At 40.9% G+C, this 25459-nt stretch overlaps 2 protein-coding genes across 5 annotated transcripts in view; both read left to right on the forward strand.

The window, feature by feature from the left end:
* Positions 1-745: 745 nt before the first annotated feature.
* On the forward strand, positions 746-16909 carry STEAP1 (STEAP family member 1). 4 transcript variants are annotated; one of them, XM_075048856.1, is made up of 5 exons: positions 746-937; positions 4302-4406; positions 6540-7052; positions 8535-8699; positions 11069-16909. In XM_075048856.1, the coding sequence occupies exons 2-5, from the start codon at positions 4314-4316 to the stop codon at positions 11324-11326; spliced, it is 1029 nt and encodes a 342-aa protein (XP_074904957.1). In that variant the 5' UTR covers positions 746-937; positions 4302-4313; the 3' UTR covers positions 11327-16909. The 4 variants fall into 4 exon arrangements, with proteins under 4 accessions (XP_074904957.1, XP_074904965.1, XP_074904984.1 ...); XM_075048864.1 differs by having other exon boundaries at positions 4302-4359; XM_075048883.1 differs by lacking the exon at positions 11069-16909 and adding an exon at positions 8886-11040.
* STEAP2 (STEAP2 metalloreductase) overlaps positions 8619-25459 on the forward strand; it is a 37448-nt gene continuing 20607 nt past the window's right edge. The window contains exon 1 of the mRNA XM_075048833.1: positions 8619-8699. The gene's annotated coding sequence lies outside the window, so the exon portion shown is untranslated. The remainder of the gene's footprint in view (positions 8700-25459) is intronic.

Below are 25459 nucleotides of genomic sequence, written 5' to 3' on the forward strand. Positions count from 1 at the left end.
TTCACACTATTGTGGGACTAAACTTTCAGGAGACAACTGCTTTTTCAGGATCTCCAGCACAGAAAAAAGGTACAAGACCATGGTATTCGGGGGGAAAAAAAACAAAAATAAACTGGGGACTACTCGTATTAGAAGCAGGATTTAAGAAAGCATTTTGTCAGGCTGGAAGAGTGACGGCTCCGGAAGAAGCGGTAGGGAAGGGAGAACGGACTGAAAGGCGAGGAGAACTTTTCCCGGATAGAGATGCGTTTTGCGGGCAGCTGGTGGGGCGGGGGCAGCCCCCCGGCCCCCCAAAGTACTGCAGCACCCTCCGGCAAACCCACGCGTGCGCCCCGGCGGAGGGAGCGGAGCTGCCGGCAGCAGAGCATGGTGGCGGGGGCGAGGGGCGCCCGGGGAGGCAGCGCACCGCGGCGCCTCTTCCTCCTCCTCCTCCTCCCTCCGGCCGGGCGGGGAGGGCGCAGGTGAAGGCGCCCTTTGCCCAGCCGCGGCCGCAGCAGACCCACGGCCGGGCGCTTCTTGGGGCGGCCGGCCCGGGGGTGCCGGAGGGGAGACCCCGCCGCTCCGCCGCCCCGCCGCCGCCCCGCCGCCGCCGCGGCTCGGGACGGGGGACGGGACTCAGCGTCGCGCCCCGCCGGCGCGGAGGGGAGCGGGATGGGTGCGGAAGGCGGGGCCGGCAGGGGAGGTGGAGGCTGCGGTCCGCTCACACCCCCGCCGCGCCGCTCCCCTCCTCAGAGTCCGGCGGGCGCTCGGCGGCCGGCCCGAGTCCGCCTTCCCCGACGGAGCCGCGCCGCGGCCGGGCACCGGCGCCCGCACCGCGGGGAGCTGCCCTCCCCCGCTGCTGACGCAGCCGAGCCGGGGCCCGCCGCTGCCGCCGGCCCCCGCGGCGGGGGCTCCGGGCACCGGCGGGAAGAAGAGTCTGGGCTGACGGCGGGCCGAGGTGGGTGAGCCCCGGGAGGCGGCGGCCGTTGGCGGAGCCGCCGGGGCGGCGGCCGCGCGCGCCCGCGTGGCCGGGCTGCGGCCGGGTTCCGGCGCGGGGCCCCGCCCGCCCCGCGCACGCCGCCGGGCCGGGTCCCCGCGGCCGGATCGGGATCGGGACCGGGACCGGGATCGGGCTCCGGCTCCCCGCGGGGCCCGGCCCCCCCCCCGGGCAGCGGCGCGAAGCGGCCGGGCGTCGGGCCGGCAGCCCACCCGGCCCTACCCCGGCCGGCGCCGGCCGCCCCCGGCGCGCACTCTGACCGGGGAGAAACGCCGGGCGACGCTCTCCCGCTCCAAGCCCCCGGGACTTCATTAGGTTTTCCACAGAGCTCAGCAGAATTTTCCAAGAAAGTTGTTTGCCCGCGTCCCGAGTGCTTACGCCGTCCCGCACGGTGCAGCAGCCACTTCAAAAGGGAGGCGGTCATCCCCCGCGCTTCCACGCTGTCGTTTTCCGATGGTGCCGAAGGAGAGGGATGCGGTCGCTGTCCCGCGCCTCTTCCGCCACCTCGTCATTATTATCATAGCCTGTTTATTTTACCCATTTTTCTTTTTTCGCGGAGCCAGCCCTGAAAGCCCTTACTCAGGAAAAGCTCTCATTGACTTTGGATGATGTTTTCTCGGGGTAATGTCTGCACAGCGCGGATCCCTGTTGGCTCAGCGTTACAATGAGCCTGTTTGCTCAGTACAAAATGCAGTAGCATACTTGCAGCGTTGGAAACTTGGCTTTCTGCAGCTGGACGTTCTCCATCCTCATTCACTGCTGCCTCCCAGAGCAGATGGGGTGTGCACTGAGGATGGACATTCATACAACTGTTTTCCTTCATAACAGTTGTGACTTAGGGCTGTAACTGATTAGTTTCTGTCCCTCACAGGACTCCTAAATTTTTTTCTTCAGATGTATTCCAAAAGACACATGCTGTAGATGACTCCTTTCTGGCAATTCATAAGGCACTGACTAGTGGAATTATAAGTGCCTTCTGTTTAGGGTTTTCCAAGACTATTATAGCACTTTGTTATTGGGCATACCCAAGAAATCATTTTGTGTTAACTCTGGTATCAGAAGCCAAGTGGACTATTATAGTTCAGCACCTATGTTTCCTTGCATGCAGTCGCATGGCTGTAACCCATATTTCCAGGGATGAGCACATGCATTCATTCACACACACTTTCTTTTTTCTTTCCATTTCGTCTTCTCCTGCATAAACCATTAACACTGTATTTAACATTGTTTCCCAGAAGAACCAATAAATCAGCTTTTAGGATCAGCAGCTGGCATTCTAGCTCATGGATTTTTTCTTTCACGTCATGATGTCATTTACTACATCCTCATCAATACAAACCTTTAGCTAGAAGCTATTACTGGACTCTTCATTTCTAAATTTTCTAAATGAAGAGTGATAGCAGCATGAGAATCAGGTGAGTCAAATTCTTCCACACAGAGCTTCCTAATCTAAAATATGCTTTTGGACCCCCAAGACAGTGTGGTAGTCAGAAGAGGAGAGTTATGAAGTGGCTGGGATCACAGTGTAAGCTCATGTAGACTGGTGATATTAACGCTTGAAAGCTCAACAGACATCAGTACAGAAAAAAAATTAAAAGGGTCTGAGCCACAAGCTGTTTAAACAATTTTAAGAAGTCAGTCTCTACCTAAAAGGGTAAAAAGTTGGTCGATAGGTTTACATGCCTTTTTTTTTTCCACATCAAACTTTAAAAATCAGAGGGTGGGCCTCAAAAACAGTGTGACTGCCCTTCATATTCTGAGTTCTTTTAAAAATAGATCTGGAGCTTACTGTATTTGTTAGCATTTTTTTCCAGGTAAGTACATTATACTGAGTTCTGTTTGTAAACTATTCTTTGCCATTGTAACAGCTGGAAATACAGAATATTAAAATATATAGAAGTAGAAATTCTTAACGAATCATGGGACTGCAGGAGCTGAGATTTTATGATTTTATCTGATACCCCAAAACTTGTGATAAAATCACTGACACTAGCCTTAGGAATAGGGGGAAGAGATAGAAATGTGCCTTCATCAGCCTATGCTTTCTTGTGTGCAGTATAGACAAACTATCCATTAGCTGGTGCAGGAAAGGGTTAACAGCCTGACCTTCAGACAGAAGCTCTTGTTGACCCTACTCTGCAACACTTGGCTGAAAGGTTATGCCCAAAGGGAGAGCTTGCTAGCAGGAGGGAAAAATCCAAAGAGAAATACTTAGGAAGAGAATACTTTAGCTTCAGAGTCTGGTGGCCTGGCCAAAAGCAAACCCTCATAGCAGACAGTACAAGACTGTAGGACTCATCCACTGAAGGAACCAGACACAATAAAAAAAGGACAACTGTTAAAGTCTGATTTGTCCATACAATTTCCCAAAAGGTTTATGGATATAAAAGAATCAGTAGTTAGCAAAACAGTTTTGTATCAAGTAATTCAGCTGCTCAGTAGGAAGGTACATGGAGGAGCTACCTAGTCACTGTCTTAAAGGTAGCACAGAAAGTCACACTGTGGTATGGCACCCTGAGCTGCCAGTGGTGTGGTGCTGGTGCCTCTCCTGCAGCGTGCGACAGTGTGAGGCACACATGGGAAGGTCTTGTTACAGGAGGGTCCTTGTAGTCCTTGTCTTTAGTTTACAGTCTTCAGGATACTGTCTTCCCTGCTATCCTAGGATTTTAAGAAACGTTTCTTTCAGTTTATCCATTCTCTTCCCTTTTTTTTTTTTTTTTTCCTGGCTTCTGATTTCTTATAGTCCTTAGCAGCTTACAACCATTTCTGCTGGTACTTGTGGGTGATGAGTATTGCCAGTGTACCTTGGAACAGCATGAGTTTCCTGACGATATCAAAGGGAGAATGTACCTCTAAAGCCACAGAGTGACTGTCAGGTACACCAATCCTAAAACCTGAATCCTAAAACCTAAAAAATATTAGGAAACACACATTTCTTGCCTCAGCAAGTGTCATGAACAAATTCCATCTTTGTAACATTTTACATGTTATTTCCGTAAGCTGTTTCAAACTTTATTGTTGCAATTTAAAAACTTTCAGCGTGAATTAATTAATTCATTCCACTGGTGACATAAGCATTTAGCTTAATTATTATTTTTCATCAGTGATTTTATTCTGTTGATTCATACACTCTCTTAGTCTCCGCTTTACTTAAAAAACAAGCTGAGCTTTTCTGTTCTCAGAGGACTTTCCTTTCCCTCGGTTATTGTACCTTCTCCAGCAGATGGGCAGAGGAGAGGGAACAAAATATTTTGAGGGAAAATAGGCTTCAAAGTTCCAGCAGGGCATTTCAAAACCTGTTTTACATCCTGTGTTTGTTTTGCAGGGAGTTTCCACAATGGAGAAGAGGGAAGGTGATAATCACACCATTGATCAGAATGCAGGTCAGAGCATCTTGCCCAGAAGAAATACAGGAAACCTTAGCAACTTGGTAATGTTTCTGTAAAAAAGCAGCTCATATGTCACGCAGAATATTGCAGTCTTTTATTCGCTTTTTTTCCAGAAACACTGTGTTCCCATCACACTGGCATATCATCAATACTTCTAAAGTCTTCTCACAATATTGACATGAAGAGATAAAAAGATAAAGAGCATCTCATTCAATTTAATCACAGTCCATGCTAAAAAACACACAGTTTGGGCCAGCTAAAAACTATATGAGGTTAGTTGCTAGTTGCATTTTACCAGATGAGCAAAGCTCTGTAGAAATAATTTGGGATTTTTATATAGGAATATAAAATTTATCTTTGGAGGAGTCTTCATAATTGCCACATCGCATTCAGTAAGTTTTCCACATCACAAAAAAAAGTCCAGAAAAAAAATCCACTCCAGCAGCATTTGCCTCTGTAACTGCTTATGCACAGAAGTAGTTCAAGCTACAACTTTCTATTATAATGTGAATTGTCTCACAGTCTGTGAAATACTGAATTAGGCTTTATAGACTATCTCTTCAAGAAACAAGTATCTATAGGTGAAACTTGGTTCAGGTGTGAATCTCAGTTTGTGTAATTTATACCAACTTCTGAGTCTGCAATGCATACACTACACTCTACTTTTCTGCACAGACTAGAGAATAAAATTTACTTAGGCTACACCTTCACTGTTACAAAGATATGCTTTCATCATCAGATAAACACATAGTAGCTATTCAGCTAAAAAATCCTAATGAAGACCATGCCCTTTAATTTTACTGTGAGGCACTGTAGACAAGTCAGTTAGACATGTGGGAAATGGGCTACCTTGTCTCCAATTAGGATTTTACAGCAAGAGAGCAGTGTACATTTTTTATCTCTCTGTTAAAACAAAACACCTATGTATCATTGAAGAACACAAGACTTACACCCACTTACCCTTGCATTATTTACAAGTAGTACCTTATTTGAATTGACTGCTTAATCAGCTTCAATGTAATATTTGATTCTTAAGAATAAAGGCTGATAATATTGCTGAGATGGGAAGATCTCCTGTATCCTAGCAGAACACTAACTTACAACTTCCAAACTACTAGTATTTGCCTTCCTCAAAACAGACAGTGCCATTTTGCTTTCTGGAGGTCTGGACATCTGCCACATCAGGCATTCTAAAGCTGAGGCATTGCAGCATTAGTTCAGTTTTACTTTATATTTCACTGGAATATTAAAGGACTTATATGTTTATTACCTAATGTTAGCAGTTCTCCACCCCTGGACAGCTGTCTGCTGCATCAGTTGCAATGACCTGCTGTTGGTACACGTATTTTCATTTTGTATGTGTACTGATCATGTACCTCTTCCATGAACTATAATTACGGGACAATCTTTAAATATATTATCTCAGTGTAAAACAGTTTATAATATTACACTAAAATTTTGTACTAGCTTAGCTCCTTCTAAAGTCTGTGATAATTCTGCCAAGATCTTCTGTGAAACTAGAATCAAGCCATGCTTACTTGGCAGCAGAAAATTCAGCTTTTTAAACTGAAGTGACTCAGTCTCAGAAGTTCTCATAAAAGTTGAGGACACTATTACATTTGTGAAGGAGAGGAAGAAGACCATGGGACTTGATGCTGGAGTTGATGGATGCACAGCTGGTCTAATATGCTGGATCCCAAACATTTCTACTTACATCCTTATTCCCCCAGTTCAATGCCATTAAAATAGCAGTGACTGAATGAAATATTTTATTGTCTCGACTCTGGATTCTGTTATTGTGCATATTATTTGGGCTGCATCAAGACTGTAGCTGAAATTTGACATTTGAAATCTGTGGCTCATATCGTAAGAAACTGCAATTATGCTTCACATAATGTAATCCATCTTCCCTTTCAGTGTAGTTAACTGCCTGGAATTAAAATCTCTTTTGAAATCACCACAGATAATGAATAGCAAATGAGAAATCTATGCTAAAAGTGCCTTGTTCAACTACTGACTATGCTGTTGAAAACATTACGTTTTCAAGCTACCTTGTCTTTAATAGCGTGTATGTTTTGTATATGGTTTCAGTGCCATGATGGCAAGTACTGTCATTACTGAAGTTTTTAATCTTCTCCTGAATTCACTTGGTATTTCCTTTCTGTTCTTCCCAGAATGTGGATATGCAAGTCACCAATCCACCAGAAGCAGCTGCACTTTTTAATTTACATCAAGCACACCATTTTGGTGAGTTTGAAGACTCTTCAGAACAACACTGCAAGCAGGACCTGTTCCCCAAGTGGCACCTGCCAATAAAGATAGCATCTGTGATCTCATTATTAACATTTATATACACTTCTATGAGAGATGTCATATATCCTTTTATAATAAGAAAGGAAAAAGTTTTCTATAAAATTCCAATCCTTGTCATAAACAAAGTTTTACCAGTGGTTTCAATTACCCTTTTAGCACTAGTATATTTACCAGGAATATTAGCAGCTAGTTTCCAGCTGTACTTTGGCACCAAGTATAAAAGGTTTCCCCAGTGGTTGGATAGATGGATGTTATCAAGAAAGCAATTTGGACTTCTCAGTTTCTTCTTTGCTGCAATGCACGCCTGCTACAGCTTATGCTACCCAATGAGAAGATCATACAGATACAAGCTGCTGAACTGGGCATTCCAGCAGGTATGAGGGGCATGCAAATGCCAACCCTTCTGTATTCAGAAAATCTTTGTTTTGGTCATTCAAGCAAATCTGGGTGGGAGGGAAAGCCATTTTCATTGCCTTCATTTGATTTTGAAGCAGATACCCACAGACCACTGTTAAGGGATGGAGGAGGACCTAGTTGTTAAAGCATGTAATAGAGTCAAGAGTCATCACAGCTGTGTCAGTGTGTATTAAATAAGTAATTTTCTTCATTTGGGATTTTTTATCTCTCTGTAAAATGCACGTAATTATACCTGCCTCACAGGAACATTTAAGTATTTGGCATACTATTAGTTTAGCGTGGATTAATCTCTGCACCAGTGGAACCTAACTATCTACAAAAAACAAGCACACACCATTTTTAGACATATTCTTTGTAAAGTGAATTAGCCAGCAATGAAGGAGGGCTGAGCTAAATCACAATCATCTGCACTTGCCAGAAACTAAATTTGTGAACACTGATGGCTCCACTATTGGGCTGATGCACACTAACTTGTTAAAAGATAGAATTTCAATCATGCTTCTGAGTCATGGGATGGCAAAGCTCTCTAAGATCCTCTGTGACTAGAGCATTCCTAATTCTTGCATATCGCCTTGAGTGCCATGAGTATTGCAGTATAAGGAATATTCCAATATAAGGTATAGACTGCAAATGTACATTTTTGTTACCCTCAAAGTCTAATCTAGAGTTTTATTAAAAGCATAGTATGATGTTAGCAGCTTCTTAAGAATTCTCTAAACAAACTACCTGTTGAAAACTCTGAAATCAGCCTTACCAGTAATCTGATTTGAATGGATTACCAGAAATTTCCTTGAGATTCCAGTCCTCAAGATGAAGAAATGATCATATTTGGGGCATATTATGCCATGGTGATCACAAGCAGCATCAAAGGGCTGTTATAAGTTCTCATAAATAGGAGAAGCTTTGACATCAGTTTATTAAAATCACAACCATTTCATTCATACCAACCATCATATTCAGTACAGCTGAATGTACCAAGTTGTTGTTTTTAAAAAAATAGAGCCAAACAACTATCCTGGCAGGATACCATCATTAAGAATGCCTGCTGAATTAGCTCCCTAAAATAGTGCTGTTAATATATTTCCTGTTGGTATAATCTCCCAGATATGGTATTTAGCCACAGATGGAATTTTTTTTGTCAAAGAATAAGATTTCTCCTGCTGTGAAGGCAGGCTAACAGGCCTCAGAAACAGTCTCTTCTGGGCCAAGATGCTGATGAAGTCTAAATTCTTCTCACGTAAACCCACCTTTGCTCTACAGGTACTAGTGGAGACTTTGTCGTCAGAAGTAAATAGCAGTTACATTCAGAGACATTCAAACAAGCAAAAATACTGTGTTTCTTGGCTTATTTCCTAAATATTATGGTGAAAATAGTTGTATTTCACATAAATGGCTAAGTGTGCCAGTTTGTCATTTCAAATATGGTGTTCTTTTGGCAGGTCAAACAAAAAAAAGAAAACGCCTGGATTGAACATGATGTTTGGAGAATGGAGATTTATGTGTCTCTAGGAATTCTGGGACTTGCTTTGCTGGCCTTGTTGGCAATAACATCAATCCCATCTGTCAGTCACTCTTTGACCTGGAGAGAGTTCCACTACATTCAGGTATGCATAAATGTCATTATTGCATGTCATTAGTCCTCATTGTAGGACTGTATGTTATCAACAAAGACCATTAGGAGTTAGAAATATCAAAGGCAGAGGAGTTAGTGAAACGAATCTAAAAGTTTGTTCTGTACTCTTTGTTAAATGCTTTGCAAGAAATGTTCATTTCATTTGTTATTTTGTCAGGAGAAAAGGCTGTCAGGTTCAGGGTATGAAGTGGGAAGAAAGAAAACTCCAAACCACTTTTCGCTCCTCTGACCTGGTGACCAGCAGCAGTTGTCCCTTCAGGACCTATTCTTAGGTCAAAGACCTCTGGTGCTGAAGGCATTTCAGTCATCTTCTGGTCATCTTACGTTTCAGGAATGCCCTGTGTCCTGCTGAATTGGGAATAGGTGGTATTGAACCAGCCAATGCTGTTCCCATACAGCATGGGATTCCATTACACAAGGAGAATTGCTTGTTGCTCCCTTGGAGCTGTTTTGGCAATTCTTTACTGCCTGAGCAGTACCAGGTGGCTGAAAAGTCCAGGAGAAGGCTTCTGCCCAGTAATACGTGCAAAGGCTTTCCATCTGCAGCATTGTTAGCTTCATAATCCCCTCCAAAAAGGCGTATTCTGAAAAGGAGACATCTTAGAGCAGATGCATAATCAAATCCAGCCAGTCCTGAGTTTGCTACAGATGTGCTTGTTTCGTTCACCTAAGTATCTGCTTTGCTCTTAGTTCTCCTATATTATATGCAGTAATAATCAGTGATGGATTTGGTAACATCAATATGATCACACTAGAGTTACGTAAGTGTTGAATTAGGTCCCTGAACACCAAAATCTGAAAATTCAGTGACCTACTAAGTATTTGGCATTGGAAAATTTGATCTGAATTTGAAAAGTAGATCTGAAATGTATCTCTTCCTACAATTAGTGATATGAAATTCTGCCCACTCTATGAAGTGCATCATTTGTAAGAAAAGTTTTCAGCTCTACAGAGAATCTATATGAACAAGTCTAGCACATGATTGCTTTCAGTATTAAATTAGCATGGTGAAGAAACCCAGAAGAGTAATACTAATATATTGGATTAGTTTTATAAACAAATAACCTTTATACTTGAAAACCAGATTCTGTAGATTTACCACTTGGAAAGGCAGTGTTTGACTTCACTGATGACTAATTCCATTTTTCTAACAATATCAAGATTGTTATGCAACAAGAAACTCAAAATTACTAGTAACTCTAGCATAAGATTTTCTTTACTCCTGAATTTCGTAGACTTCCTAAGCCAAATTTATCACTGTAAGTGGAACAAAAGACTTCAGTTTCCTGTAGTTGTGCAATTGCTTTTGTCATAGTACTAGACTCACTAGAGTTTCTGATTTTAATTGACCTTAAATTTCTTCTTTGCAGTCAATTAAGCCATTTATAAATCTGCTTTTGAACTCATAATAATTTATCACAGAAATAAAGTAATTTAGGATACAGATGACATCTATAAATTGAGATACTGAGAACTGACTGTTTTTCCAGAATAGCCTGTGTCCTGGTTTCAGCTGGGATAGAGTTAACTGTCTTCTTAGTAGCTGGTACAGTGCTATGTTTTGAGTTCAGTATGCAAAGAATGTTGATAACACTGATGTTTTCAGTTGTTGCTAAGTAGTGTTTAGAATAAAGTCAAGGATTTTTCAGCTTCTCATGCCCAGCCAGAGAGAAAGCTGGAGGGGCACAAGAAGTTGGCACAGGACACAGCCAGGGCACCTGACCCAAACTGGCCAACAGGGTATTCCATACCATGGGATGTCCCATCTAGTTTAGGAACTGGGAAGCGGGGGTGGGGAATCACCGCTCGGGGACTGGCTGGGTGTTGGTCGGCGGGTGGTGAGCAATTGCACCGTGCATCATTTGTACATTCCAATCCTTTTATTACTACTGTTGTCATTTTATTATCATTATCATTATTAGTTTCTTCTTTTCTGTTCTATTAAACCGTTCTTATCTCAACCCACGGGTTTTGCTTCTTTTCCCAATTTTCTCCCCCATCCCGCTGAGTGGGGGGGAGTGAGTGAGCGGTTGCGTGGTGTCTAGTTGCTGGCTGGGGTTAAACCACGACAGCCTGTAATCCGTGATCTTTTCTGTATATTAGCTAAGTATCATAGCAATAGTTGAAAAATGTACCTCATCTGTTTTCTCTTGCGGTGGCATAGAGGGGTACAGTTAGATTCTTGAATTATAGTTCTTAAATTTTAGTTCAAAGCCAAAGGTCTCTTCTTTGACTAAGTGTGTTGGTTAAGGCCCTTCCTGATTTCCATATTTGCTTAACAGTACTCTTTTTGCCAAGTTGGAAAAAATAAATAGCCTACTATTTTCTTTCTTTTTTCAGAGCAAGATGGGATATTTAGCTCTGCTGCTGTGCACTGTTCATGCACTGGTGTTTGCTTGGAATAAGTGGGTTGATGTTAACCAATTTATCTGGTATACACCACCTTCATTTATGGTAGCAGTTTTTCTTCCTATTGTTGTTCTGCTTTGTAAATGCATACTGCTCCTCCCATGTTTTAGGAAGAGGATAAAAAAGATCAGATGTGGTTGGGAAGCTAACACACAAACCAATCAAACCAGCATGACTTCCAGACTATAGATCAAATATGGACATTTCCTGTCTATGTATGTAAATATGCTCAAGGCCATGAAATGTTCACTTGCGAGCTCTGTTTTCATATTTTTCATAGATGTGTCTTTTTCACTTTTCATTTTGACTTCAGGAGTATGGGATATATGATGCGATTTGGACCTTTTCTAACACAGAAGGTGGAAACATTCATTTTACACTTTAATCTATGCAGTGTTCTGGTATTTGATCATTTCTTTCTTGTGACTCACTGCTTTTAAAAGCCAAGGGCTTCATTGCCTCAATCGTAATTCTTTTGTAGGCAAAAGAAATCATAAATCATTGCTCCAGATGACCACACAAAATAAATAAATGATTACACCACAGAACCCAGGAATGCTTTCTGCTTCCCACAGCCATGTTTGTTCCTTTGTTAAATCTCAGTATTATAATGGGACAACAACTAAAGTATTTATCATCCCATTCCCCCTTATTGCCTGCATCCTATGCTTCACTCTGCAGAATGAGGACTTTGGCACATAAGCCAGACAGAAACTGTATTCCCACCAGGTCTTGAACTTAGACAATTGAGCAAGCAGAATTGCAGGGAACTTTACAAGGTAAATCTCTCCTGAGGCTTGGGCACAGTCTAAAAAAAGAGTTTTTAGACTCAGATCTCCATTTTATACAGGACTAGGTGTGTCTCTGTTTACTTAAAACGATAAAACATTTCCCACTTTTTATTCCATGAACACATTCTTTTGTTTCTGATGCTGGAAATTTTCCATGCTTTTGACCTAAGCCTGCAGCCCTTGACATGTGCTAAACTTTCTTCGCACAAATTATTCCAGTGGGATAACTCATGTCAGGTAAATGTGTTTTACTGTTTACTCTAGGGCCAGCACAATTGTGTGACTGGAAGAAAAACATTAAAAATAGACATTTGAATCTTGACATTGATTTGGTGACATTTTCATGTAAAATGGCTTATGAATGTATTTGCTTTTACAAAAAATTTCATATATGCTAATTAAACCTCATTTTCCTTAGGTTGCATAGGTCTGGCTGAATGTTTTAAATGATTAATTCATTTGTTAGTATCTATTTTTAAATATGCAGTAGTTAATATTTTCACCCAGCATCAGGAACATTTCTGCCATTCTCCCTGCATGAGTTGACTAAGACATGGACTGGTGATGCTACCTATTGCTGGGATCATCTAAATGAGAATTGTAATTGGTAATGGCTCTGGTATTAAAACAAACAGGAAAACAATGTAGGTGTAAAAAAATATGTAATACATGGTGTTAATGATTCTGCAGCTAATGATTCTTTTGTACATTTGTGGACTTGGTACACTGAGTATAAATAACAGACAAATTAAATAGCTACAGGGATACTACATTTTGTATTTTCCTGGTTATAACTCCATTCAGTTATTGCAACTTAAAAGTTGGCCTTTTATCTGCACTTAATGTAGTACTGTGAAAATAACTGGGGACATGGTGGCCTGTATAGTATAGACTGAAGAGAAGTGAGTGGCATTATGTATGAAATCAGTAATGCATGACAGAGGCAAACACTGTCTAAAACACAGAAAGCTAGTCTGCAATGTGAATCTTAAGAAATTTCTAAAACAGAACGGGAAAAGTGTGGTTGTCAATGCATTAGCATTTACATTTCTATAAAAGAAATAAATAAAATCTTTTAGAAGTCATGTTAGGGATGAAGAATAATATTTGCTAAAGGTTTATTCAGAATATTACCTGCACTTTGTTGTCGGGAGTCATGAAAAAATTAATGAAATCATTTTTCTAATGGAACAGGTTGAGGCAAGTGCAATGATAAAGAAGTCCCTTTATCTTCTGTATTATCCACTACCTAGTCATAAAGTGTGCTCAAACTTACTACCTAGGACAAAGCTGAGACTGTAAGTACTCCAAGCAACCCCTGTATACATCCATTGAAAAGAATGATATTTGGTTCTATTGAAATATGTGTTAAATTGTGCTCTCCAGAATCAGCCCTGTTGCTCCCTTACTTAGAAAGTATGGAGAATTTAATTCAATCTCCAGCTTTGTTAAATTCTGATCAAATACTTGACCTAATTGTTTACAGCTGATCAGAGAAGCCAACCCTTTGACACAGAGGAATATAAACAGCTTCAGGGGTATCAAAGCATGTGGTATAGAGAGCAGAACCTGATCCTTTGTAACTGAAAAGAGGTGAATGAAGATACTTCTTGGAAGGAGCTATTCATATGGCATGTATAAAAACAAAATCAGGGCAAATTAATATGTATATGCATTTAGAGAGCAAAGTGGTTCAGCGGAATGATAATGGGCTTCAAGACTTCACTTTATTATCACCAGTACCAACTGAAATCTTTTGCACAAGGGCTGTGTTATAGATCAGCTAGATCAGTAAGCATTGAGTAGAGGAGTCTGGTCAATATGGTTAAGAAGTTAATAGAAGCTGGAAGTTAATATTCTGTGCCTTTGGAGTCTGCAGCTTACTGCACAGCAGTAGGATTTAGGCCACTAAGTCATTTTTAAAAATGGGACTTTAATTCCAAAGTTGGTTTGGCCCTTCTGAAATTTTTGCCCAAGTTCTTAAAACATTCTCTCTTTGAATCTGTAAGATATTGTCTAATTTGGAGACTGACAGATCCTTATTGCAAAAATCACTATAGGTACAACTGCTAGAAAACAGACCAAGAACTCCATGAGCATGTAAATATAGTATCTATATTCAACATTTCATAAAAAGTTTTTGAGCCATCTGTTCTACTACTTCTTTATCCAAGCAGCAGGAAGGAACTGTTGTCTGTACCATTGTATTTAGTGCATAAAGTCAGAACAGGGCACGTCACAAGCACAGAACTCCTTTCAGGAAGTACTAGAAAAATGTATGTAATGTACATCTTTATTTGTCTTCTATTCATGGTGCAGCAGTGATAAATTTAGATTCATCCCACTTCAAGTGGCTGAGAAATCATGTCCTAATGAAGTGTTCTACTGTAATACCCTGCTCTATGCACTTGTTACACAAGGTAGTGCAAATTAGCGTAACTTCATTAATTTCAATCTGTTAATATGGGTTGAAATCCTAACATAAATTACAGGTGAAAACCAATTTCAAGATCATCACATACTATCCAAACTGACCTTTTACACTCATCGTTCAGCTGGGGACATTAAGCACACTTCAGATTTTTCTCTCTAGCATTGCCCAGGGGCATACCCAGAAGTGTCTTCTACCAGCTGAAATTTTCATACTGTCTATCAAAGCTATTCCTAAAATCACACATGACATCCAAACATTCAAGCAGGTTTTTCCCTACTGATTGTCTGAAGTAGGAGCCAGGTTTTCTGTGTCACAGCTAGCCATTTCTCTAGAAACCACCACTGGATGCTTACAGGCAGAATTTGAGACCTCATATCAAGTCTCTTCCCTGCTTTTTAAGACTTTAGTAAACTACTTCTAAGTAACTCACTTCCCAATCTGCAGAACTGGAGCAGTAACACTTTACAGGACATTGCAACAGTATTTTCAAGCTTTTAAGGCATTCAGATACAATAGTGAGGGAGGAGGGTCATGTAAGGTCTATAAAGGGCTATGGAAGAAAATGCTATTGACAGTATTTTATTTATTCCTTTGTAATAGATATGATTTAGTTCAACACAAAATAACTGCATATGTTCCTTTATGTTTATGTACCTATTTCAAAATTCAGTATATTAATATGCCTATATACTACTGTAATACATAAAATCAACATGTGTGCAAATTTTAGGCACTTATTTGTATACCATTGATTACTTTTATAAAACTGTGCATTATTAAATGCTTTAGTGTATGCTGTAGCTGCCATTGTGTCAAATACATCCAGGGTATAAGAGTAAAAAGGCACAGTAGACTCTAGAAGAGCTGCTGCCATGAACCATAAAAATGGCTTCAGTCAAGGGAAACCATCCTCCCCATGCTGGTGCAGAGCCTGGAGTCTCCAAAGGAGAGAAGACAAAGATGTGAAAAGCAAAATGGACACTTTCATAGGGGATGTAATGAAAGCACATTTTTCCTGACAGATCTTTTAACTGACAGACTGCATATTCTAGCATTCAGAGGAGATTTTGAGAGAAGGAAGAGAAAGCTGGGCTAGTTGTGGAGTGCTTTGGAGGGAGACCTATGATCCCTGAAAACGCTGATCAAAGACCAGGAAAAGCTCAAGAATGGTGAGGGCATAGAGTAGAGGAAAGAAATACAGGCATATTTTTGAGTAAGAATCCATCACTCTCATATAAGTGGTTTTGCAATGCCTCTACGAAGGCTGCAAAATACTTCCTTCAGTTGTTGTATGTCCCTGATGTATTTAAGTCAGAGAAAATTGAAACTCTGGAGAGATACTCATAAATTGTTGAAGGGACTTGAGGAATTCTATGCCAAGTTTACCTAGGGTAGCCAGATCCCAGAATACTATTCTCTAGAAGTGGTACGAACAATCAGTGCCCAGAAAGCTAGAGCCAGGGCTGTGCTGGCTATAGTTTAACGTAAATTCCTGTTGACAGCAGCATTTACTGTAAGCAGTCCCTCCCTTTGGCCACCCTTCTCTGTTCTCTCAGTTCTGCAAGTGTTTAAAGCTACAAAGTTAATCAGACCAGGCAATTGGATCCAGTTGAAAAGTAATGCAGGGAAAAGAATGATTCAGCCAGATCCATACACTGGTCTCATTCACCTGACAGCCACGCACATATGCCAGCAGGAAGGACAGGAAGAGGAATGGCGTAAAGGGGCAGCTTGACTTGAACCAGCTTAAACTGCACAGTTGCAAGTGCTTCTAAAATTCAAAACTTAAGTTTATTTCATCCTATTTCAGTAGCAAGAATATTTCATTGCTTCACTTATTTGTCATGTTCTTAGTTTTCCATGAATCACTAGGCAAAAATGTGTTCTAGAAATTGTCACCAAAAACAAACAAAACTGACTGACCTCTACATGACTGTGGACTGCATGGCTTCATTTGTAGAGATGATGATCTCACGTCTTCCCTTCTTTTCTGCTACATCCATGGTTTCTAGTACTGTGCCTTGATAACATGAAATGTTATGTTAACCGTTTTTGAAATTCAGACTAATTTCTGTTAAGCTGATTTTGTTAAAATGGCATTGAGAGAATCATTTAAAAGAACAAAAAACAAAAAGACAGATTTTTTAAAACATGCGGAATCCACCCCTGGAGAATATAGTCTGCTGTAGTTACTGTAAGTGTCTGGCAAAGGCTGATCATTGCCACTGATTTTTTTCAGTAGTGGCAAGATTTCTTCATCCCATCAGCATGCTCTGTTGCCGATGGCAAAATAATTTCTTTTGGTGAGACCTTGGACTCTTTAAAAAAATCTTATTGAATTCAGTTGCATCAGAGTTCAACTTCTGCATCATTGTTTGAACTTTTCCGTAGATTGAACATCACATTTGAATGGGGGTGATGAGGCTACTTTATTAAGTATGCATAATAAGTTTTCAGAGATTTTCAAATGAAAATATATAAAACCAGTCAGTGAACAAAACTATAAATTTATAAAAAAGACCTCAGCTACTTCCAATAAAGATGATGCAACAGAAGATACAGTTGTTTTGTCTTTTTTTGTTTGTTTCTTTTTATGTATATTTCACCTTTGTAGCACGAAAGTATATTACTGAGATAAATTTGCTATATCCTTGACTTGATTAAAGATGTGTAGTCCCTGTGGGACTGGTAGAATACTACCATTGCTGCTGATGGAAGTATTTGGTCCTTAAATTTCATCTTTTGACCTCACTATTAAAAAAGAAGTGAGGCAAGTGTGGGCTTTTTTGCACTGGACAGTCAATCTTGTATTTTGCAGTCATGTGCAGTCTTTATATACATTCTTACACTGTTTTGTTGGATGTACTCTACTGAAAAAGAATTTTCCATGTGAATGTGTCCATTACTTGAAATGCTGAGAAGTATCTAATTGCTGGACTTAAGGAATGGCCACATAACCCATCTTTAATTTTTTCTCTGCCTTTTTTTCCAGTCCTGTGACATATATACAACTGAATGGCATTTCTCTCTTGCGTGTCCACCTGTACCTGTGCAAATACCAGAATAACTTTTGAACAGTGCATCTCATTCATTCAAAAATATTCTAAGTGTTCTAACAGAAAATCTTTAATAAGAAAAAAAACAAGAAGCCGGAATGGTAGAAAAACAAGCCACTTGCAGGGCACCTCAAGCACCTCTGCAAGAGTTTAGCAAACTAACAATTGTTTGACAGCACCCATAATCAAAATAATGATGGCTTTCTCTTCTGCCTTCTAATTTTCAATAGACTTAGTACATTCACAAGAATATGAACATCCTAAATTATTTATTCCCAGATAATTAATGACAGACAAAAGGGTATTCTGGGGCAGAGGAAGTCTGGGACTATGAAGCTATGCAAATAGGCATTAACATGGAATGGGAAAGAACAGGACAATTGGAGATCTGGGACAATGAGGAAAGGAGACTTTGCAAGTGCTCAGATTTTCTTATGAGAGGAAAGAGTAAAGAAGCCAAATGGATATTGAAGGGGGAAAATAAGTAGGTGGAGGATACTGAATAAGATGAATGCAACATCATCAAGATAGTAGGGAACAGAAATCCTTAGTTGGGGAGATGGGTAAAATGGAGGACAAGTGAATGACAGATGGGAGAGAGTCTGAAAAAATTGAAGTGAATCCTTGAAACAGAGGGGATATGAGGGTTGGTTATCCACATGGAGCTGGGGAATGGCATGAACAAATACAAAGAGGCCAGGTGTGTGCAGAGTTTGGCCTGCAGAACTTATTAAGTTGCAACCACTTCTCCATCCTTGAAATACCATTTAAGGCATTTCTGGGGAAATCTGTTCAAATTCCACTGATAGGTATGAACACCAGCAAGGTTGTAAGTGGCTCTGTGACTTGGAGGAATTATTCTCTGAGATGTAGCCCTATGATTTTATTATGGATGGAGAATACTGTTTCTGAAGCTGGGGAGATGTGAGTCATAGATATTGCTCCACTCTTCATAACAATCTAAATATAAACTGAGTTATCTTCAAACAGATTGTGCTTATAGTGGAGCAGACATGGCTGCTTTACTTCCTGGTAAAGTGTACAGTATGTTGTGCTAAATGAAGGAAAACATTTATGTAAGACACAATGAAGCTAAGCCATTCTTAAACATTACTTATGCAAAATAAGGAGCCAACTGAAACCAGAATTAGATGGTGCATTAGACTATATTCAGAAAAGTAATTCATAATAACTTTAGTTTTATCCTTGTTCTGATATCACTATTCTATTGCAAATATTTAATCCTCACCATTTAGTTCTCGCAGAGGCAAAACTCCCAGTGAAATCAATGGGACTTTTACTTAGCTATTCAGAGTCAGGTTTGTCCCCTGCAGTCACATAAATACTTCAGGTCTGCATTCTCCTTGACACAATTACCAATAAATTGTTCACCTTCTCCACTGTTTGGGATGGACTCTATTCTGCTGTTTACCCTCCATCAAGACAGCTTTATCAAGGGAACAGCACTAAAATTTATTACCATTTCTCCATTACCAGAGCCTGGCCTGGAGCACTCCATATCACAACACAGCAGCTTAACCACAAAATCTCCTCCTCACCAACAGCCCAGCTTCATTCGGCCCTTTTTTAACATCCTATGCTTGTTTAGTTATTTCTAAGTTCCTGCCTGAAAACTTGTGATGGGTTGACCCTGGCTAGACGCCAGGTGCCCACCAAAGCCGTTCTATCACTCCCCCATCCTCAGCTGGACAGGGGAGAGAAAAATATAACAAAAACTTGCAGGTCGAGATAAGGACAGGAGAGATCATTCACTAATTACCGTCACGGGCAAAACAGACTCAGCTTAGGGAAAATTAGCTCAATTTATTACAAATCAGCCAGAGTAAGATAATGAGAAATAAAATGAAATCTCAGAACACCTTCCCACCACCCCTCCCTTCTTCCTGGGCACAACTTCACTCCTGGATTTCTCCACCAAGCCCCCCCAGCGGCACAAGGGGGACAGGGATGGGGTTTACGGTCATCACACGTTATTTTCTGCCGCTTCACCTCCTCAGGGTGAGGGCTGATCACACTCTTCCCCTGCTCCAGCGTGGGGTCCCTCCCACGGGAGACAGTCCTCCACGAACTTCTCCAACGTGGGCCATTCCCACGGGCTGCAGTTCTTCACGAACTGCTCCAGCATGGGTCCTTTCCACAGCGTGCAGTCCTTCAGGAGCACACTGCTCCAGCTTGGGTCCCCCACGGGGTCACAAGTCCTGCCAGAAAACCTGCTCCATGGGGTCCTCTCTCCATGGGGTCCTCTCTCCATGGGTCCGCAGGTCCTGCCAGGAGCCTGCTCCAGCGTGGGGTTCCCACAGGGTCACAGCCTCCTTCGGGAACCCACCTGCTCCAGCGTGGGGTCCTCCACGGGCTGCAGGTGGAGATCTGCTCCCCCATGGACCTCCCTGGGCTGCAGGGGGACAGCCTGCCTCACCAGGGTCTTCACCACGGGCTGCAGGGGAATCTCTGCTCTGGTGCCTGGAGCATCTCCTCCCCCTCCTTCTTCACTGACCTTGGTGTCCGCAGGGTTGTTTCTCTTACACGTTCTCACTCCTCTCCCTGGCTGCCGTTTTCTCTCTGTCCCAACTTTTTTCCCTTCTTAAATCTGTTATCCCAGAGGCACTACCACTATCGCTGATGGGCTCAGCCTTGGCCAGCAGTGGGTCCGTCTTAGAGCCGGCTGGTATGGGCTCTCTCTCGAACACAGGGGAAGCTTCCAGCAGCTTCTTACAGAAGCCACCCCTGTAACCCCCCCCCCACTACCAAAACCTTGCCACATAAAACCAATACAAAACTCTTTCACATAATTGGGTTCTTACACCTTTCTGACACTGAGGTGCTAAAAGAATAAGGGAAAATTGGTGGTGGGGAACGCCAGTGGTGAGGAAGAGGAAAATGAAGTACATAGGGTAAGCAGGAATGGGATACTCTTAGCTACTAGAATGAGGTGAGGGTGGGTGAATGAAGCAGGGTGAAACTGAGAGCCCATAAATATTTTCAGAGATGGAAGGGGTTATCATATACTGACTGGCCCTTTTAATGCCCTTTTCCCTGTGTTTTCTCATTCTTATTCCTCCCTGATCCACCTTGATCCCTTATTTTCCCCACCTTTGGTCCTTTTCCTAAACAACCCACAGGAAGTCTTGCACATTCTCACAATCCCCTTAAAATAGCCCATAATAATTTTCAGATAATTCTCTTCCCCTTGCATACCATAAAAAGTCCCACATCCCTTTAAAAAACACCTCTTTAGTTCACATTACATTTTGGGGGAAAAAGTTTCTTCCCTTGATCACATTGGTGGGTTTCACCCCAGGGACAATGATCTGGTCATTCCCCTTGGATGGTGTTGGCAGTAGGCAGTTTGGCTTCATTTGCTGAGGTTCCTTTGCCTGTTACTGCCCCTCTGACCCTCGCTGGATCTTTGTGTTCACCATGATTAGCCTTTTATCATTTAACCTAACAGTACAGAGAAGAGAATCTCAGGTGATCAAGGTGTGGAGCAGCCGCTTTACAGGAAGACACTAAAAAGGTGGAAGCTCTTCAAATGAGAGAGGAGAAGGTGGAAGGGGATAAAACCAAGGTTTACGAAATGTTGAAGACAGTGGCTAAGATAAACACAGAACTTTATCACCAAATCCACATTACCAGGACCAGAGATGATTCAATGAAACTAGCAGATCAATTTACAACTGATTAAGAAAGTACATCTTTATGCAGTGGGCAGAGAACCTCTGGAGCTTGCTGCCACGGAGGGCTGTGGAGGCAAACAGCATCAGCAGGTTCAAAAGGGGGTTAGACAAATTCAGAAACAACAGCCCCTAAAGCAACACTAAGAGGACTTTCCAGGCATGTACCCTATGATATCACTAAGACAAATATGGATTTGGGAAGAGAGTACAAAATACAGCAGCCAGGCTTGCACACTCTCTTTAAACAGCATTTTGTTTTGCTGCTCTTGAACATGTACTAATGGGTTAGATAGGCTATTGGTCTAACCAAGTAGGGTGTTTCTTATGTTCCTATACTTGGAGAGGAAATCTCTCAGACTGATACACTCCTCTAAGTTTTATGGCTGGAAAACAAATGTGTTGGGAATGACAACTTAAATCCTGAAGAAAAAGCTATTGCCTTGATCTTGAAAAGAACTGCTTAACTCTCAGGTTCTGTAGCAACTCACTGCCCTCAGTTCATTTCTGTGGAATTAACTACATAAATCTTCACAGGACTGAGAACAGAATCAGTATTTCATTGTTCTATAAAGATACAGATTTTCATCTCACAGTGCTAAGTTGCTGTTGAATTATCACAGTTTCATTTTTATTTGTCAGGGAGTATTTTACACAGCTGGCATGGTCCCATTCAGTGAAACAAAATGTTCAGAATAAAGTAACTGAAGACCTAACCTATGATAATGTACATATAATAAGAAGGTTACAAATATTTTAGACGTTAAGTGATATATCTCTACGTTTTCACAACCATGATGCTACATATTGCACAGTGTCATCTTGATTAATTTTCATTTTGCTTCTGCTCTCAAGAAAAACTTGTGGTCTGCAGCTTTGTGAAGGAAAATTGAATTCAAAGAGCTAAAATCCTGTCAGTAAAACAAACACGCTAGTCTTAGGCTGTCAAATGGTGGTCAACCCATAATCTAGCCTGTTTCCCTCAGCTACTTTAGCATTCAGGCAAGTATTACCATCTTTTAAATGAGTTTTTCAGTTTTGCAATAGCCATGGTTCCCTAGGAAGAATGTATGTCTGTTCTTGGTTAACAAGTCAACTGACAGAAAGTTTTGCTCTGGATTTAATTGTTTGCATTACAAAAGTAATCTATTTTTCCTCTGGCTTTGGGTCCAACAATTATTGCAGGCACAAGATCACACTTTCAGGACCTACTGTCTCACTTTGTAGATGCCTTCTAAGATGAGCAGCCACAAACCAAGAAGAAAAATTTTGACCTTCTATAACTTAGACCACAAAGCAAATGTTGTTTCAGAGTTACAGGGAGAAGTGGAAAGGTCATACATGACCTTGTGCTCATACAAAGCCAAGAACAAAGGTCTTGAAACCCTTTAACTGGGCTTCAACAATAGCTATGGAAAACCATATTCCGAGAAAGCTAGGAGAGGTTTCCTTCCTTCAGCTTCTTTCTGGTGAATAAAATTAATCTGCTAGATCATAAAAGAAGAAACAATCCTCACTGTTTTTCTACTCGGATTGCCTTAGAAATAGAACTGTGAGCCTGGATCTCCTGTACTTCTGGTTGCTTTGGGTTTTGGGTTTTTTTTGTGGGGGTCCTCTGTTTTGGACAAATCACCCTTAATTTGTAGATCCTCTTGGGAAGAGGATACCTTGTCTTGTTTTGCATGACTTCCTATGATTTCTCAACGATGGCTTATTAAATGTGCTCGATAAAGTCTTTCCTTCTCTTTCCTTCATTCTGTCTTTCTCTTTTTTCTCTCTTTTTTCTTTTTTCTCTTCTCTCTTCTCTTCCCTTCCCTTGCCCTTCCCCCCTCCACCTCTCCTCACCTTACCTCCTTTCTCCTCCTCAAAAGAATATCTAAATGTTTTTATTTATGTATTTCAGTTTGTCCTTCTTTTCTAGCTTTTGACTACTAAAATTCAGATCCTACAGGGTCTGAAAGAAGTAGTGATACCTGGATGGTTAGTGAAAAGGGCACATCACAAATTGATGAAATCCAGAGTGAATGAAGGGAAGAGATTTTAGCTGAGATATTTACCATTCATTTTTGTTCTTTATTTAGTTAGTGGTTAGGTTTTTAAAAAAAAACAGTATCTTTATTAAAAACCAACATATTTTCAAGTAAACAATGACATCAGATTAATTAAAAATCAGAAAGAAGCAAAGAACAAAACTACCATTTGTTTCTACAAAAGAAAGTAAAAATAGGTTTCAGTTTTCTAAATCTCTCAGATCGATTTTGACCTTATAAAGAATGGGTAAGAGGTGTAAGTTTTATTTTTAGAGTAATTGCAGGCTGCCATAAGAAAAAATTAGTTGGCCTGAATGTTCCTGGCTGGGAAATACTGTATTTTTCTGCTAAGTTACGAAATTAGCTGTGTTGAGGGTGGTATGCCAGAAACGATTGTATTTGGGTTTGTTGCCCTTATAGGAAGCAAATTTTTGTGTGTTTGTTTTCACTCTCTTTCCACGGGGAAATCCCCGGGGCTTTGCTTTCCCCTTGCCAAGAGGAAGAACCAGAATATCTGTTTCCATTTGCCAATTGGAAACTCCTTTGTTATGTTCCATCCCTTAAAGGAAGAAATAATAATGCTGCCCTGGACTTTGCTAAAGAAAGAAAAACACCTGCTAAGAGCAAATAATATTTTTTTAACAGATTGTTTAAGATAGCCCTTTAACAGGATATCTGAGAATTATGTTGCCCATAGATCTTTGTATATAATTTGAGAGAACTGTAACTATCCAATTTCATCCTCTCACTAAAGAGACATGGTCCAATTTTTCAGAGAGTTTAATTATACAAAAGGTACATATATAGCCTTGCTCTCATGCTAAACTGCATGCAAAATGGGGACCTCTTTATGGTTCTCCTGCTTGAATGGATCAGTTACACAGCAATGGAAGGGAGGCTGCAGCTGTTTTAGTCCCAATTTCAAGTAAGGATATTCAAACTGCAAAATCTCAGAAGGGTGCAAGAAAAACATAGGATCAAGCTAAATCCCTCAAACTGCCTTGATTTTAATTGTTAAATGTACTAGATATCAAGTTAGTGGTGTCTGTGCAAGAGGCTGGTAAATGACCATGACTCAAAAGTTTCCTCATTTACCCCTATGCACAAAGGCTAAAGCTAGGTAGGTTTTCACAGAGTAACAGGAGAAACAACTGGAGAAGAATTGAACTATGTAGGTGAGAAATGACACTGAATGACATCCGTGGGAACCCAAGTGAGTTAGGTATGAAAGACCAGGGTCGGAGCTGGCACACCCTACATTGCGCAGGCTGGAAGACAGAACCTGTGACGTTTTCACATGGAAAACGTACCTAGTGAGCAATCACAGGCACAACAGCTGTACAAGAAACAGGTAACAGAATTCAAGGATCATTAACCACTTACTATCTGTGTAAGAAAAAAGCCCTCTCCTTGTTACAAAATCAACACAGATCTTCTAATGCATCATCTCCTAAAGGTCTCAGTCTTCTGTTCAAGAATTTATGGTGCAGTAATAATACAAAAAAATCCCACAAGAAAACAGTGACAAACATTCAGACTTACAGCCTTCCTATTAAGGTTATAATTCAAATAAATTAAGAATGTTTATTTTAATGTCAATAGTTTTATGGCTACAAGGGTCACATAAAGTAGCATATACGGACAATCAGCCATAAATAATATGAACATTCTGCTTTTTTGATACCTTTTTTAGTTGGACTAAAATTTTTGAGCTCATACAAGTGTAGTTGTACTGGCCACAGAAAAACAAGCCTAGGATAATGACTTTTGAATCAATAGTAGAGAAAAGGACAATATTAGAACATGAAACTGAGGGGCTGAAATGCTAGTTCTAGACACAGAAAGGGCCAATTCATTTCTGAGTAGTTTGTGAATGGACTCACCTTTCCATTGACTTCCATGGAATATCAACCCTGTCCTCACTGTCTGGGAGCTGAAAATGCGATTTGGAAAAACAGGCAATAGGTTTTCTGTGCACCTGTTTACCAAATTAAAAAATGCTTTAAAAATACACACTTTCAATGTCAGGAAAATGACTTATTTAATAATTGGAGGGGAAATGGCTTCTGAACTACAACAGAAAAGTTTCTCAGCCCTCTTTTCAAGTTCTACAGCATGGTTGTTCGTGATTATATATTGAAACAAATGTTTGAATTGATTAAATGGTCCATTCTGCTTAAGTCCTCAATTAATGCAATACAGAAACAAGCCAGTATGCACACACAAAGGATGAAAACAGGTACGTTCAGTGTTTCACTGCGATCATATGGCTCCTTTTCAATCATCTGTACATGTGTTAGTTTTTTGCTGCAACACGAG

The sequence above is a fragment of the Buteo buteo genome, chromosome 2, assembly GCF_964188355.1.
Source record: "Buteo buteo chromosome 2, bButBut1.hap1.1, whole genome shotgun sequence".
In the NCBI taxonomy this organism is placed as follows: Eukaryota; Metazoa; Chordata; class Aves; order Accipitriformes; family Accipitridae; genus Buteo; species Buteo buteo.

Excerpts from the sequence above, each read along its gene's own strand:
- STEAP1 (XM_075048856.1), top strand. The coding sequence starts at position 4,314 with ATGGAGAAGAGGGAAGGTGATAATCACACCATTGATCAGAATGCAGGT. Across the intron at positions 4,407-6,539 it reads CAGGAAACCTTAGCAACTTG|AATGTGGATATGCAAGTCAC; the intron begins GTAATGTTTCTG and ends TGTTCTTCCCAG. Across the intron at positions 7,053-8,534 it reads TGAACTGGGCATTCCAGCAG|GTCAAACAAAAAAAAGAAAA; the intron begins GTATGAGGGGCA and ends TTCTTTTGGCAG.